Genomic DNA, 18,095 nt, shown 5'->3' with positions numbered 1-18,095 from the left:
TACCAATCAATACTAGCCTATTAGATAGTATACACTAAATCTATGTTAATAATTCTTTTCCTATTTCTACCTCCTTGGTCCGGCAAGTAGCATTAAGGCGAGTTCTAACGTTGATCATCCGTTAAAAATATTTCTAAGCGAAAGAATTATTAATACATGCAAGACACTATTCTAGACCTGTTATTTTAGCTAGGGTTTATCTCATTATTTGCCTATGGTTCCCACAACCCTAGTTATAGTGTTTAGTTCCTCATAGCCATAAACACAATATTCAAATATATTAAACAAGAATTCATGTACTTACTTTAATGAGAAAGAATAAACTCTGAAAATTTGCTTGATTAATCAACAAGAGTTACTTGTAAGAATCTCCAATAATCAAAAACTCAGAAAAACAAAGTCTAATAATTTGATGTTAAATCTCCCTGAGTCTAACCCCAAAAACGAGGTTTTTTCTAACTATTTATAAAAACCTAATTAAACAAGGATTCTAATTACTGGAAATCTGTCAAAACGCGGCTGGGTCGACGGACCACGCGACGGAACGTCGTCGTCATGACGGACCGTCGTGGGCTCCGTCGCCCCATACTTGGTGCAATTCTTCTGCTGCTTTCTTCATTCCCCTCGACGGCAATTGTGACGGACCGTCACAGGCACGACGGTCCGTCGAGGGTCTTCGTTACCAAATACTTCAACTCTTGAAATCTGGGTACTGGGATCACTTCTCTGATCTTCGCGACGAACCTACAAGACGGACCGTCATATCCATGACGGACCGTCACAAGCTTCGTAATCCCATACTTGGTCAGACTTCCCCATCTTCCTTCAGCAGCTTCTCTACGCTGCCACCTACGGACCGTCACAAGCACGACGGACCGTCATAAGCTCCGTAGGTGGTCTCTTTTGCATTTTTCGCTTAAAATCTCCGCATTCAGCTTTAGACCGATTTCCTGCAAAACAAAGAAAAACTTATATCAAAATTAGCACAAAAAGGGCTTTCGGACACACTAAACTTAAGGAAAAAGTATTAATTATACCGTGAAACCACGGTATATCAGTATCCGAGGTTTGATTTGGAATATGTTCTCCCAGGATAGAATCATATCAATCACCAGTGTATTGTTACCCAAAACGCTGGTGTCAACGAGCCTCTCAACGGTAGTAAAGTACACTTAAATTACTAGATTTAGTAATAGTAGAAGAAGTTCAGAAATTCTATTTTTAAAATGAGAAGAAATCCCTTAATATATAGAAAACAAAGGGTAGTGCGAAAAGGAGCTTATTTTGCATTACTGAAAAGGTCACAAACCTTTGAAAAAGCCATAATCTTTTAAAAAGGTCGTCACCTTTCATAAAATTAACAACTTTTCAGAACACTCGCAACTTTTAATAAAATTCACAACTTTTCATAAAACTCGCAACTTTTCATGAAAGTCACAACTCTTCATTTTCCATTTACACCTTTTAACACCTACCAATCCCCCACATGAATGGGGAATGATTCCAAGACAATGAAACGGACAAGTATGTGCACTTTACAAGCAAGAATTAATTGCATATGGATAAGTAGGTTTCCCTTTGGATTTTCTGTAGTGAACATACGCCGGATATACTCGGTCAATCGGTAGATGCAATATCTTTGAACTATCGAGCTTTGGTGTATACCTAGACAACCATATGCCACACAATTAATCCTTTGTCGTTTATAGTTCTTATGATTGTGTTTGTTTCAGCTGTTTTATCAAAAAATTGAAAGATAATTTGTTTTAAGAGATTTTCGACCTTTTAGGGAGTCGCCACTTAATCTTTAAGAAAATTAAGAAAAAAAATTTGTCTTGAAATAACTTACACAGAAAAATCATTTGAAAACATTCAAAAGGGTTCAGGGATTCTTATTAACGTCTTAGGAAGGTTTTGAAGGCACCTAAGACGTTCCGCTTAATGCGGCTTTCTGCAACTAACTATTTGACTAATACTTGTTTAAAATTTGCAAATTTTGTTTGAAGTTAAACTTCCTAAAATTTAAATTAGGCGAAGCTTACGAGTCAAAATATTATCGTTTTGAAATTTGGTTCAATTTTAGGTTTGATAAAACAATATGACTTTCGACGGGGATCGGAGTTTTCCTAACTCTAAGCTAACGACAGCCAAACGAAAGCATCTAAACAATATAGTAAAAGAGGGAGAGAGAGAGAGAGAGAGGGAGATTGAGTCCAATTTTGGGTTCTGTCCGCCTTGACCGGAATTTGGACCCACCTGCTCTTTGGGTTTTTAACCCATTTTGTTTGGGTTTTCGACCCACTTCACCTGTCTTATTCTAAGCAATAAATACAAAAGGAGATAAATAAAACGACAAGGCTTATGCCCAAAATAAATACATCATAATGAATAAATTTGATCTTCTAATTCGCCTTCTTCAAATTTTCTTCAATCTTTAATCATTTTGCATTGTACGTGTGCCTTGATGGGTTGACTCGATGGAAAGAATTTTGAGCCTTCATTGCTCTTCCGAAATGCAAGGAGGAAAATGGAGTCCCAAAACGGACTCGAGAGGAATTTCACATGCAATCAAACGAAAATGGAGTAGCACATGAGACAACATAACAAACGAAACAAGTTATGAACTAAAGCAAATTTACAAACCATTAAGCAATAAGCAATAAGCAATAACCAAGGATGCCTAATTTTGAAGGAAACCCAAGCACCAAGGTGGCATCCTTCGGACCTCAAAACAAAGAAGGATAAAGAAATATAAACAAAAAAATGCATATACTGTCAAAGTATAAGGATAACCCAAACTAGAAAATGGCCAAAGGGATATTTCGAACAAATACTGGGTGACCATGAAATATCCAACATGCTATGTATATATGTTTTCACTACCCAAACCATGCAAAAATAAACACCAATAGATAATCAGTTTACACAATATAAAGGCTTAGATTATTCAACTAGAAGATAGGACTTCCTTTAAATGAAGACTCATAAATAAGTTATACTAACAATTACCAAACACATTCCAGACGAAAGATCATGAAACAAAACTAAACTAGTAGGAAATAAAAGAACATCAAGCGATCAGGAACACACTGACCAACTTGAAGCTTGTTCAATTTTTTGAACAGAAAATACAATAACCATTACATCAAAGAAATGTAATATGTACACCCTTTGCAACTTAAAGAAACTTGAGCATCTCTAATAATCCTGAGAGAATGAAGAATGCAACATCACATTATCGAGCTATGGCTCTTCAAAAACAGAACAAGCTAAGACTAATACGATAAGAATGATTGCGACGGTGCCATTACAAACTCAGAAAAAAATAGGGAACAACACGGAACAAGCAAACTCAACAAAACAAACCATAACACAACACATCTCGAATTCAAGCAAAGCCAACAGGTGTAACATCTCATATTTACAGCAACAAAGGCCACAGTTCGAGTTCCATAAAGAAAGCTGATCAAACATGAAAATTATACCTTTTTTAGGGCAGCGAAGTAGAGGCAGATGAGCAGGGGATGACCTTCCACTGCACCACTTTGTATTAGGATGATAATCAGAACTTAACGATCTTCTATTTTGAATTTGACTTTAATAGACATATATAGGTGTGGTTAAGCTATTACAAATCTTCCTACAACCGAATTTCTTAAAGAAAACGTTCTCTATGTATAACAGGATATAAAATTTCTCCCTCTCCGAAAAAGAACTCTCTGTATATCTTCCTCTATGATAAAAAATCTCCAAATTTCCCCTAACCCCTTTTCTGAAGAAGACGGGGGTTTATATAGAAGAATTAATATGGTTTTTCAAAAGAGAGGGCTGGAGGATGCCAAAATCAGGCCCATCCCTGTTTGAATGTCGAATTCCAACCTTATCCAAAGGCTGAGGGAATATGCCATTTGGATGCCAAATTCCTAACGGATTGGGAGGCGAGGTGGACGTTCTAGATCGATTGGGGCATCCTTACGAGCTTCGTGGCGCAATCTCGACATCAAGGACAAAAAAAAATTTGCTGCCTCCCTTGCTGCCAGGATAGCGCGAGCGTACTGTTGTACGAATTACAGAGGTAGATGACACAAAGGAGCCGTTGCTGCTTCATTCCTCCACGCGCGATAGAGGGAAGGAAAGAGAGGAGGGCATTTGGGGAGAGTTTTTGCGATTGAAGGAGACGGGAGGGGTTTCTGGGAATTTTTCTTATGCGTAGGCTCTGGGTACAGTTCTTGTTTTTTCTGGTGGGAGTCGCGTGGTGAAAGGGGAAAAAAGAGGGGGAATTTGGGTCGAGTTTAGATTTAGTGGGCCGGGTAGGGGGAAAATAAAGGTGGGCTGTTTTAAAAGAAGTGAGGTGGGCTGGAATAGAAGGGAAAAGAAAAGAAGTGGGCTGCTAATTAAAAAAAGAATGTTTGGGCCTGGGTAATTAAATAAAAAAGGAATTGGGAGTGGGCTTGAATGAGAGGAAATAAAAATGGTCCTGGGGCGGCTGATGGGTTATTTAGGGGAATTGGGATGGGCCTAAAATTAAAAAACAAACTTGGGACAAAAGAACAAAATGGAAGAGGCCCAAATCTGGTCCTTTTAAATGAGTTTAAGGGAAAAATGGGTTAGATATAATAAATGGCCAATTTGAGCTAATAAAATAAATTTGGCTAAACCTTAAATAAAAAATGAATTTGTATTAATTAATCAACGAGCTTTTTTATTTTAGTAATATAATTTATTTAATTGTAAAATAGTGATTCAAGGTATAACCATAATTTAAACTAAATTAGTTAAATAAAATACTTTCTAAAATTTAATATATTTTGAGAATTAATCATAAAGTATACCAACTATATACATAATTATGTAAAATATATATTATCTAAAAAGAATTATAAGGAAAATGGCAAAAGTATTCAAAATAACACAACGTGCATACATTATTATTTTTCTTTGCAAAATTTATAAAAATTAATTATTTTAAATTGTTTGGAAATTTAAGATGCTCGAAAACTAATTTATACTGGCGGGGGTCGAAATTGGGTGTCAACAACTGTCCCTCATTTTACTTGGGTTGATGCAAGCATTTCGAGGAAAATGAAATCGACCAAACCAATTTTGACCAACCCCATTCATCTTTAAGGGAAGGATTTGACAAAGGGTTTAGGAATCATGGCCGAACCCTTGAAAAGGGGTTCCTACATATCTCAGGCTATATGAGAATTCATGCCACTTGTAGTTCGATAAGCTTGATTTAACGCACGATTTTGAAAGAATTCAAAAGCCACCGACTGAATTATGAAGGTATGGAAATGCTCGAGAATAAAATTCGAGAGCGAATGTTGGGATACAACCGAGTTTTCCACATTGGATTCGCCTACATATCCTTAAACCTCCAGGAATCAGGTTGTGTGTAGTTCGGCTCGATTGGTTTAAAAGGAAATCTATTATGCTAGATAACCTTCGGCTTTGGACAAGTGACAAATTAAACGAGTATGAAAAAAGGCTTGTAAACTCTTAGCCATGAATGTGGAGCTCTTCACATCCATAGGTAAGAACTTACACGAACCTAACTTTCAAAACTCTTGGTGCGTCATCACTCAGATTGGAGAGTTGCTCCCGGTAAATCGAAACTTCTGGATGCGAGACTGAAACTGACAAAACTAAAGAAGAACCCACATGCCTTAAGATAGGGTTGGTTCGATTGTGGTGGAAGTTGCTCTACTGCTCGTATCCTAAGAGTTTGACATTCCTCTTCGGACTGTGTCTCAGTTCGCAGCTAAGGAAAAGTTCCACGTTGTGCTGCATCCTTTTTGATGTCGTCCGCACCTATGGTTTTTGGAGAATTCATCCTTTTGGATACTCTCGACAAAGACTGATATAAAACTCGTCAGCTTAAAATACAATTAGGATGGGAGACAATGTCTTTTTACCATGTCGACACTTCATTGTTCTCCTCAATATTCGACGTCGACTCGATCGGTCTGACGTACAGCAAATAAAGCTTATGACTTGTTTTTGCAATAAAATCTTCAATGTTATCTATACTTGATGTCGAAATAAATAAATAAATGCTGATGCAATGACGGTATTTCTTTTGACGTCATCTTCGACGCTCTTCTTAATGTTTACTTTATCAAAAATAAAAGAATGCAGCTGAGGCCGATGAATAAATATTCCTCTTGGAATACACGATTTCTCTTTCTTTATTTGTGCATACCTTCTTGTGGGGCATGAATATCTTCCCGCGATATGTAAATTCCTGTGAGGTATCTTTTCATGATGCATAAATTTCAGCGAGTTGTGAAGTCTTCTTGCGATGCGTAAATTCCATCGAGGTATGAAGTCTTTTGGCGATGCATAAATTCCAGCGAGGTATCGAATCTTCTCGCGATTTATAAATTTGACGAGGCATGAAATCTTCTCGTGGCACAAAATTATTGACTCGCGATGCATGATTTTTCGCGATGCATGATTTTCAACGAGGCATAGATTCTTTTCGTGATGCATAAATTCCAGTGAGGTATGAATCTTCTCGCGATTCATAAATTCCAGCGAGGTATAAAATCTTCTCGCAATGTATAAATTTGATGAGACGTGAAACCTTCTCGTGATGTATAAATTTTGTCGAGGCATGAAATCTTCTCGTCGCGCATAATTCTTTTCTGGCGATGCATGATTTTTCGCGATGCATGGTTTTCTGCGATGCATGATTTTCCATGATGCATGGTTTTCCGCAAAGCATGATTTTCCACGATGCATGGTTTTTCGCGATGCATGATTTTCCGCGATGCATGATTTTCTGCGATGCATAATTTTTAACTCACAATGCATGAATATTCATATCGTCTCTGTTGATGATAACGGCAAGACGACCTCCAAATAATATATCGCCTTGATCGATAATAAAATAACTATCCCCTCTAGGGTTATGCATTATCTTGATTGACAATAACTATCTTGTTTGACAATGTAATGCAAATAGCGTCTTTTAGGGAAATCGTGAAATCTTCGTTGATATTCCTATTTGATTCACCTTTGAATCTGGCTAGACACTCTTTGTTAATTTCATATTGTTGGAAATTGCTTGAAATAAACAAATCATATTCCCAACTTTCCGACATAAACGATATAAAATGCTTCCTGCTCTAAGTAAAATTACTGATTTTGGGGATAGTTTTCTCTTCTTTGGAGTTCTCTGTATTCATTCATCATGAGAATTTGCCAATTTCAAAGCAAAGATATAAACTTGCGTCCACTGAAAAATTGTCAGTTTTAAACATACTGATCTGTGTCGATTTCTTCAGTTGTTTGCTCCTTGTTGTGATATCTCCAGTTGATTTCCTGATTTCCCGACTCTTTGATAGATAAGACAAAATATTTTATGCCAAAACAAATGAAACATAAAAAAGAAAATCTAAGAGAAATAAAATTTTTAAGAAATATTATCTTGAAAAGGTCACTGCCCAGTCATGTCATATCAGGCTTAACAAGCGTCATTGAGCCTGACAATCAGAGGTCTATCTTATCATTTGCCAGTGAATCTTCAGAGTCTCTCCGGACTTATAGGTAAGGCCCATAATTAAATTTTGAGGCCATTCTCAAAATTTCTGTCCTAGTTTACTGTCTTGCCTAACTTTTCATTGTAACTGAGCAGATCGCAGAATCCTTGAGATCTTCTCAAAAATTCTGTCCCAGTTGTAGATCTCAAAATATCTTTAGTTTGACCTGCTGAAGGGGAAAATTCTTCTGGAAAATTTTGAGTCCCTGTCAAAATTTGTCCCAATTTCTATTGTAAAGGGGGAATAGAAATCTTACGGGAGTTATGACCGAACCCTTGTGGCGCCTACGTATCCCGTTGAGGCAGGAATCAGGTCAAATGTAGTTCCCCTTTAAAGGTTAACAAAAATAACAAGCATTTACAAAGTAAACCGACCGAGGCCTACATAGGATGCCTACGTATCTCATTCTTGAGAATTCAGGTCGAACGTAGTTCGGATACAAAGAAATAATTAAAGGGGATAAATGGGGTGACCGAAGCGGACATAGGCCGCCTACGTATCTCGTTCTCTAGAATTCAGGTCAGACGTAGTTCATTACAAGAGGGAAAACAATTGAAATGGAAAAAATACAAGCAAACAGAATGATTACAAGTAAATGACAGAAAATGCAAAATGAAACTTCACACATAGTATCTCTTGACAACATCTGGGTTGATAGGTTTAGTCCATACACTACCATCCACCTCTGACAGGACCAAAGCACCTCCAGATAATACTTTATGAACCATGTAAGGACCTTGATAGTTTGGTGCGAACTTTCCTTTGTACTCGTCTTGATGAGGGAAAATACGCTTAAGAACCAACTGGCCAATTTCAAAATTTCTTTCTCTTACTCTCTTGTGAAAGGCATGAGTCATTCTCTGTCTATACAACTGGCCATGGCAGACGACAACAATTCTCTTCTCATCAATCAAAGTTAGTTGATCAATCCATTTGGTAACCCATTCAGCGTTACTTAACTCAGCTTCTTGGATGATTCTCAGTGACGGTATCTCAACTTCAGCAGGTATGACTGCCTCTGTTCCATATACTAGCAAGTATGGAGTAGCACCAGTCGATGTTCTGACCGTCGTTTGATAACCCAGTAAAGCGTATGGCAATATTTCATGCCAACGTCGATGTTTGTCAATCATCTTCCTCAAGATCTTTTTGATATTCTTATTGGCGGCCTCTACAACTCCATTCATTTGGGGGCGATAAACAGTTGAATTTCGATGAGTGACCTTAAATTGCTCACATATCTCTCTCATCAAATGACTGTTGAGATTTGCACTGTTATCAGTAATGATGGATTCTGGCACTCTAAATCTGCATGTCACATTGTTGTGAACGAAATCAGTCACCACTTTCTTGGTTATCGACTTGTAAGAGGCTGCTTCCACCCACTTTGTGAGATAATCAATGGCAACTAAGATGAATCTGTGTCCATTAGAAGCTGCTGGTTCTATAGGACCGATGACATCCATTCCCCAAGCTACAAATGGCCAAGGTGAGCTCATAGCATTAAGCTCGTGAGGTGGCACCCGTATCAAATCACCGTGCACTTGACATCTGTGGCATTTTTGCACGAATTTGCAACAATCATTCTCCATAGTCATCCAGAAATACCCGGCTTGTAGGATCTTTCATGCCAAAGTGATCCCATTCATATGTGTACCACAAATTCCGGCATGTATTTGTTCAATAAGCCTCACAGCTTTAACAACATCCACACATCTCAGAAGACCTAAATCTGGAGTCCTCCTATATAGGACTTCTCCACTTAGGAAGAAATTGAGAGAAATACGGCGTATCGACTTCTTCTGATTAGATGTAGGGTCTTTGGGATAAGTCCTAGACTCCAAATATCTCTTTATGTCAAAATACCAGGGCAAACCGTCTGGTTCTGATTCAACATGTGAACAATGGACTAGATGTTCCTTCAACTCTATATCCAGCTAGTCGATGTAATCAGTATCCAGATGTTTGATCATCGAAGGGATGGTGGCAAGAGCATCGACTAATTCATTCTGTATTCTGGGAGTATGTCTGAACTCAATCTTGCGAAACCTTTTGCATAGATTTTGCACATACTGTACATAAGGTATAATTTTCGGGTTCTTCACAGCCCATTCACCTTGTACCTGATGAATCAAAAGGTCTGAATCTCCAATGAACAATAACTCATAAACATTCATGTCAATGGCCATTTCCAAACCAAAAATATAAGCTTCGTATTCTTCCATGTTGTTTGTGCAATTAAATCGAAGCTTAGCTTCCATAGGATAGTGCTGACCAGATTCTGATACTAAGACTGCTCCAATACCTTTACCTTGGTGATTTGCCGCTCCGTCAAAGAATAACCTCCAACCTAGGTATGCTTCAGAAATATCTTAACCCACAAACGACACCTCTTCATCGTGAAAATAAGTCATAAGTGGTTCATATTCTTCATCCACGGTTTCTGCAAGATGATCAGCCAAAGCTTGTGCCTTTATTGCCTTCTAAGTCACATATACGATATCAAACTCACTCAACAACATTTTCCATTTAGCTAACTTTCCGGTCGGCATCACTTTTTGGAAAATGTACTTCAATGGATCCATTCTGGAAATGAGATATGTAGTATACGAAGACAAATAGTGTCTCAATTTCTGGCAATACACGTCAGAGCACAGCATGTTCTCTCCAGCAAAGTGTAACGAGACTCATACGGAGTAAACTTCTTGCTTATATAGTAGATAGCCTTTTCCTTCTTTCCTGTCTCGTCGTGTTGACCAAGTACACATCCGAAGGCACTATATGAAACAGACAAATACAGCAACAAAGGACTCCCTTCTCGCGGAGGAGCCAATACCGGTGGGTTAGAGAAGTAGCTCTTGATAGCATCCAATAGTTGGGGCGTCTTTCTTCAGCAACTTGAAAATAGGCTCACACACCACTGTTGATTGTGCTATAAACCGGCTGATATAGTTTAACCTCCCTAAGAAACTCATCACCTCTTTTCTCATTTTCAGCAGAGGTAACTCTTGAATTGCTTTAATCTTGGAGGGGTCAAGCTCAATAACCCTTCTGGTGACTATAAATCCCAACAACTTCCCCGCTGGAACTCCAAAAGCGCATTTGGCGAGATTTAACTTCAAGTTATAGCGACGCAGGCGTTCAAAGAATTTTTCAGATGTGTCAGGTGATCTGAACTCTCATGGGATTTGATTATGACGTCATCCACGTACACTTCAATCTCCCTATGAATCATGTCATGGACAATAGTCTTCATGGCTCTCATGTATGTGGCACCGGTGTTCTTGAGGCCGAACGACTTTAACCTGTAGTGATATACACCCCAAGGTGTAATGAAAGCCATTTTTTCCACGTCTTCTTCATCCATCAAAATTTGTTGATAACCTACGTAACAGTCCACAAATGACTGCATCTCATGTTTGGCACAGTTGTCAATCAAAATATGGATATTTTGCAATGGAAAATAATCCTTCGGACTAGCCTTGTTGAGATCTCTATAATCAACACAAATCCTGATTTTCCCGTCCTTCTTGGCGACTGAAACGACGTTGCCCAACCAGAATGGATATTGTGTTACTTCCACCAATCGAGACTCTATTTGCTTGGTGATTTCTTCCTTAATCTTCAAACTCAGTTCAGGCTTGAATTATCGAGTCTTTTGCTTCACTGGCTCGAACCCTGGGTTGATAGGTAGCTTATGAGATACGACATCGGTACTCAATCCCTGCATATCACCGACTTCCCAAACAAACACATCACTGTATTCGGCAAGCAAATGAACCAGGCTCTCCTTCTATGTTTCATTCAGGTGGGTGCTGATCTTAACCTCTTTGACACATTCAGAATCTCCCAAATTCACCATTTCCGTCTCCTCTAGATTCGGTTTATGCTGATTCTTGAACTGCCAAAATTCCTCAGAAACATAATCTGGTTCCCTACTTTCTTCTTCATAGTCGTCAACCTTGTCATCATTTGTCTCATTTTGTTCATTTAGCTCATGACATGACATGACATTGGTAGGTCTGTAACTTATGTTACTGAAATCATAAACAGACAAAATTAGGAAAGTAAAGTATAACAAACAACTAAATAAATAAAGTTAAAATAAAGAGGCTTTCACTTAAAACAAAATGCAATCTTTCGCCATGGCATGGGGCCATGTTTCCTTTTTGAACATCATAACAAAAATTAAAAAAATATGAACAATTAAGAGAAATTCTGAAATGGTGGGTCTCGAGCCTCCTCAGGACAACCACCAATTTTAGTGTGCATAAAATAACTCCTTTCTATCGAAGATTTCGGGACATTAAGATCGGTGTGAAAGTCCAGTTCTGCAGCACCTCCCCTGGTTAAGCATCACGAATACCAGCTGACTCGACCTTTTCCTCGACAATAGTATTGATCTTCACGAAGAGGTCACAGATTCCTTCCCTAAAGTCTTTAGGCTCGGTATACTCCCAGATTGGAAATGATTGATATAGATGCGGGATCGGCTTAGCCAACTCTTGATCCCATTACTTCTTCATCTTCACATCGTCATCTGTGGGTATGTACCCCAAAACCATATCTGGATCCTTAAACAAGGACCGGAACAGGCTTTATAATTCCTTGGGAATCTCTTCCCAATGCGAAACCTGGCTCGAACCCATTCTGCAGCATCATCGTGGCTATCATTTTGTATACGGTTGGCATGTGGGTCTGCAGGGGACAAATCATCATCGGTGGTATTCACTAGCTCCACCGTGTAAAAGTTTGCACCTTGCAGCATCTCATTAATGACCGACACCTGCTTGCCTAAGTGATTTCCCTCACCGTGAAGAACTAACTCTTCATTCTTCCATACCAGCTTCATCATTTGATGGAGAGTGGAGGGGACGGCTCCAACCATGTGAATGAACAACCTTCCCAAAAGAAGATTGTAACTGGTGTCGATATACAACACTTGGAATTTCGCGCTGAACTCTGTGGGGCCCATTTGAAGGGTCAAATTCACTTCCCCTAATGTGTCTCTTTGCACATTATCAAACGCTCTTACATTAACCTGCATCTGCTCCAAATTTCCAAAGTCAAACCTCAGCTGCCTCAATGTCGACAATGAGCATATATTCAAACCAGATTCATCAACTACTAAAACACGATTGACGACCTTTCCATGACATATCGCAGTGATATGCAGAGCTTTGTTGTGGGATCTCCCTTCGGCTGGCAACTCATCGTCACAAAAGCTGATTCGGTGCCCCCGAATAACTTGATGAATCATGGCAGCCACGTTATCACTACTTGTACCTGAGGGTACGTACGTATTATCAAGAACTTTCATCAAAGCCTGCTTGTGGGACTGATAGCTCATTAGTAGGGCCTACACGGAGATCTGAGCTGGAGTCTTCTCTAAATGTTTGACTATGGAATAGTCATTCGGTTGCATCCTTCTCCATAACTCTTCTACTTCTGCTTTGCTTATTGGCCTCTTAGCATGGTCTTTCTTCTATCCTCCGAGAGCAAGCTTATCAGGAGTGTAACACCTTCGGGACCTGGTCATGCCTTGGGCCACAACAGTTTTGATGACAAACTTGGGTTTGATGAGAGTTTCTGAAGGCACCAAGGAAACAACCTTTGTAGGTGTCAGAATAACAAACTCTCTTCTTTTTTTGACGCTCAAAGAAGCGACAACCCTTTCCAAGTCCTCCTGCGCAACAGGAGTAATCTTCTTTGTTCCACATCCGTCTTCATCCTTTCAATCATATTAATGTTGCCACCCCCATGATTTGACAACGGGTTTGTATTGACGTTCGACGTTGCCGATTGGAGAGAAACTACCTCCTGATTGATCAGATCCTGGATTTTATGCTTAAGATTGATACATTCTCCCGTGTCATGTCCAACACTGTTGGAATGATAAGCACATCTTTGATCTGGTTTGTAGAACTTTGAGTTGACATCCACGGCTTGGGCTCCACAGGGTGGATGTATCCAGCCACGGCTAGTCTCTCGAATAATTTGGTCCGACTTTCAGCCAGTGCGGTAAAGTTCCTCGAAGGCCTTTTTTCAAATCTGGGATGGGAAGGATCATAAACGCATTGCTGAGGGGGAGGAACCTATTGATAATTGCGGGTATTTGGACGAGGAGCTTGGATTCTAGGGTAAGGGTTTGTCTGATAATTTGGCACTGGAGCTTGGTAATTTTGGAGGGGTTTTTGATATGCTGGAGCTTGGAATTGATAAGTGGGCGGAGGTGATCGGTAGCTCGACTGTACATTGGCACAGTTGGGAGCAATATTCTGATAAGGGGATGGAATTTGGTAAGGTTGGGGGTAATTTGGGTAAATGGGGAAAATTTTTGGAGATTTGGTGGTGGACTTTGGTACGATAATATTTGAGCATTTGGATAGGTGGGGGCAATATTTTGGTTGTTGGGATGATTGGATTGAGGGTAGTTGGCTTGGTGAGAATTTGGTGAAGGCTTGGAGCGATCTTGAGGACGCGACGAGCTTCTGGGAGTTTTTCTTCCCCCATATGAGACAGCGGCAACTTCCTATCTTTTCTTCCTCATCAATCCTGAAGATGCAGGTGACGCGGATACCCGAGCTATCTTCCCCGACTTCAGACCGTCTTTGATAGTCTTGCCAACTTTGACTATCTCGGCGAATTTAGCTCCGACTAGCAACATGATTGTGTCATAGTATTCGGGCTCCTGCACCCGCACAAACACTTCTACGATCTCTTTCTTGGTCATTGGAGGCCTTACCCTTGCTCCTTCCTTCCTCCATCTATAGGAAAATTCCCTATAGCTTTCAGTTGGTTTCTGCTTCATCTTCTCAAGATAATACCGATCGGGAACTATCTCAACATTGTATGCAAATCGGTCAATGAAGTCTTTAGGTAGCGGGCTCCAACTGGGCCACTGCCTAGTTTCATGTGAAGTAAACCACTTGAGGGCCTCCCCACATAGACTTTGGCTGAAAAGCTGCATCAATAAGGCCTCATTCTTACCAACTCCCATGAGCTGGTCACAATATGCTCTCAGATGCGCCATGGGGTTGTCTACTCGTCCGAAGGTATCAAACTTCAGAATTTTGAACCCTTCGGGAAGGTTCAAATCTAGGTGGATGCAAAACTCTGCATAACTGAGTCCGACGATGTCTAGGATGCACTGTAGCTCTTTCATAGCCCTTTTGATTTCCTCCTTTATATCGATCTTCGCTTGTTCCTTTGCCTTCCATTCTCTTTCCTATTCTTCATAGTGATCCAACTCAAAACCGTGCACCTCGTGCTCGGTAGGACGAGAACTTGGAAGGTGGCTCTTTTTGGGAGGGGTGGAGCTATAGAAGGACTTGGGACATTTTGGGCGTTCTGGTAGTTTTGTGGGTCGGCTAACTCCTGTGATGTCACAGCCAAAACCCTTTGACTTTCTAACTCTCGAAGTTGGTCTCGCTCCCTTTGTTGAAATTCCTGCTCTCTCTTATGAAATTCTTGCTCCCTTCGGTCCCACTCTTGCTGAAAATGGTATGCATGAATCTGAAGCCTTGTCTATACGTCTTCAATTCTTCGACCCATACGTGGTATTGGATTCACTACACCATGCAAATCATTGTGCAACCATGTCTTGTATTCATCGAAATTACCTGTTCTCAGTCATCTCCCCCTTCATGTTGACACGCCCGGCCCATTCCTAGAGGATGATCTTAGAGAAATGTATTTTGTCCTTTTCGTTGTAATCGACAATGAAAGAGTTGGCATCTCCTTGGACGGGTATGACTTGGAATCTACCAAATTGTCACATCATTTTCGTTGGGTTGTAAGGACGCAGTCCTCTGATGCAAGGAAGGACTAAAAATGGAAGTTTGGCCCCTTGTGCTGCTATCCTCTCGGACTTGAAGATCGGTAACATCCACTGTATATCTCCTTCTTTCAAATCATAAAACACCTTTGCCCACGCATCCCTGGTGGTATGAATTGGAAATCTACGGGCACTTAGGTAGAACTCGTAATTCTCAAGAGGACTTGTCTGACTTGGTCTGGCCAACTCCTGTGGCTGGAGGTCGTCCCTTTTACATAAATGCTCAGTCAACCACCATGAGAGTAGAATGTTGCAACCTTGGAAAAACGGGAACCCATTTTTACATAGACTTAAGGATCGGGAACCCCCATCTCTTGAAAAATCTCATTAGTTGTATGTCGTGGGTCTCTAACCAATTTGCATCCACCAGAAACAATATGTTTTTCAATTCATTACTAGTTGGCCTATCTGGAAGGACAATGTGATGATTCAGACATTTTTTCCTTTTGCCACATGTTCCAATTGAGTCAAGGCAGTCCTTGCTTTCCTCTAGTGTGGGCGTTATTTCGACATCTCCGAATCGAAAGACCATCTTCTCGTCGTTCCAAAATCAAGTGATAACCTCAATAAACGTGGGCCATACCTTGAAGTTCATTATTGAAGGTAGGTGACCCAAGTAAATCGAGATTTCTCTGTTTTGACACTCTTTGAGGTTGTCCCACCATACGCGAAGAATATCAGGCGTCTTGGTGACCATGTTGAAATGGAGGAATTGACTCGACATCTACAAAAACATACAACTAGTTAATTTTTAACCCCCCGATACAACAATCATTTAAATATACAATACATCCTTCAGAACACACAAGTATGATCGTCCTATCGAGCCATAGGCTCTTTGGACTCAAGGCAGTTGATCGTCCTATCGAGCTGTAGGCTCTTTGGACTCAAGGCAGTCTTTCTAATGAGCCCAACACTCCTTGGGTGTTGGGTCGTCTTAGGCCAATGCGCTTATTTTCGGGATTGGGTTTCGCTCTATCTTAGTTGGACTAAGAGTGGATTGTATTTAAAGTTGAATGGATAACCAAAGCGGACTACTTGGGTTGGGACAAATAATGATCGTTGACTATCAAGTAGTCAACTACACTCGTTAGTGTGTCCCGATAAAATTTTGGTTAACGAACGACTGCGAACCCGCATAATCATCCTTTTAGTGGAAATAAAATAAATATCGTTTGACGGAATTATGATATGCTATGAATGCAATGACAATATATGAAAAATTAAACAATTCCGCACAAACAACAAATAAAACTAGTAGCCAAAAAGTAAAATATTGTGGTTAGAACTCAATTAATCCCCAGCGGAGTCGCCATCTCTGTTTTATCCAAAAATCGAAAGATAATTTGTTTTAAGAGATTTTCGACCTTTTAGGGAGTCGCCACTTAATTTTTAAGAAAATTAAGAAAAAGAATTGTTTTCAAATAACTTAAACAGAAAAATCATTTGAAAACATTCAAAAGGGTTTGAGGATTCTTATTAACGTCTTAGGGAGGTTTTGAAGGCACCTAAGACGTTCTGCTTAATGCGGCTTTCCGGCAACTAACTATTTGGCTAATACTTGTTTAAAATTTGCAAATTTTGTTTGAAGTTAAACTTCCTAAAATTTAAATTAGGTAAAGATTACGAGTTCAAAATGTTATCGTTTTGAAATTTGGTTCAATTTTAGGTTAGATAAAACAGTATGACTTTCGACAGGTATCGGAGTTATCCTAACTCTAAGATAACGACAACCAAACGAAAGCATATAAACAATATAGTAAAAGAGGGAGAGAGAGAAAGAGAGAGAGAGAGGGAGATTGGGTCCAATTCCGGGTTCTGTCCGCCTTGACCGGAATTTGGACCCACACGCTTTTTGGGTTTTTAACCCATTTTGTTGGGTTTTTCGACCCACTTCACATGTCCTATTCTAAGCAATAAATACAAAAGGATATAAATAAAATGACAAGGCTTATGCCCAAAATAAATACAATATAATGAATATATTTGATCTTCTAATCCGCCTTCTTCAAATTTTCTTCAATCTTTAATCATTTTGTATTGTACGTCTGCCTTGATGGGTTGACTCGATGGAAAGAATTTTGAGCCTTCATGGCTCTTTCGAAATGCAAGGACGAAAATGGAGTCCCAAAACGGGCTCGAGAGGAATTTCACATGCAATCAAACGAAAATGGAGTAGCACATGAGACAACATAACAAACGAAACAAGTTATGAACTAAAGCAACTTTAAAAACCATTAAGCAATAAGCAATAACAAAGGATGCCTAATTTTGAAGGAAACCCAAGCACCAAGGTGTCATCCTTCAGACCTCAAAACAAAGAAGGATAAAGAAAGATAAACAAAAAATGCATATATTGTCAAAGTATAAGGATAACCCAAACTAGAAAATGGCCAAACGGATATTTCGAACAAATACTGGGCATGACCAAGAAATATCCAACATGCTATGTATATATGTTTTCACTACCCAAACCATGCAAAAATAAACACTAATAGATAATCACTTTACACAATATAAAGGCTTAGATTATTCAACTAGAAGATAGGACTTCCTTTAAATGAAGACTCATAAATAAGTTATACTAACAATTACCAAAAATATTCCAGACGGAAGATCATGAAACAAAATTAAACTAGTAGAAAATAAAAAGAACATCAATAGATCAGGAACGCACTGGCCAACTTGAAGCTTGCTCAATTTTTTGAAGA

General features: G+C 39.4%; 1 protein-coding gene across 1 annotated transcript; it reads right to left on the bottom strand.

Annotated features, from left to right (window-relative positions):
* Positions 1–9,172: 9,172 nt before the first annotated feature.
* Positions 9,173–12,897, bottom strand: LOC138344079 (uncharacterized). Its single transcript, XM_069294703.1, has 6 exons — positions 12,182–12,897; positions 11,374–11,584; positions 10,760–11,169; positions 10,191–10,324; positions 9,626–9,897; positions 9,173–9,484 (listed from the first exon to the last, which is right to left on the bottom strand). Exons 1-6 carry the CDS (start codon positions 12,895–12,897, stop codon positions 9,173–9,175), a joined length of 2,055 nt encoding a protein of 684 aa, XP_069150804.1.
* Positions 12,898–18,095: the final 5,198 nt, after the last annotated feature.

The sequence above is a fragment of the Solanum lycopersicum genome, chromosome 1 (assembly GCF_036512215.1).
Source record: "Solanum lycopersicum chromosome 1, SLM_r2.1".
Classification (NCBI taxonomy): domain Eukaryota; kingdom Viridiplantae; phylum Streptophyta; class Magnoliopsida; order Solanales; family Solanaceae; genus Solanum; species Solanum lycopersicum.
The sequence above is the reverse complement of the archived record's forward strand: the minus strand, read 5'-3'. Positions and strand labels throughout refer to the sequence as shown.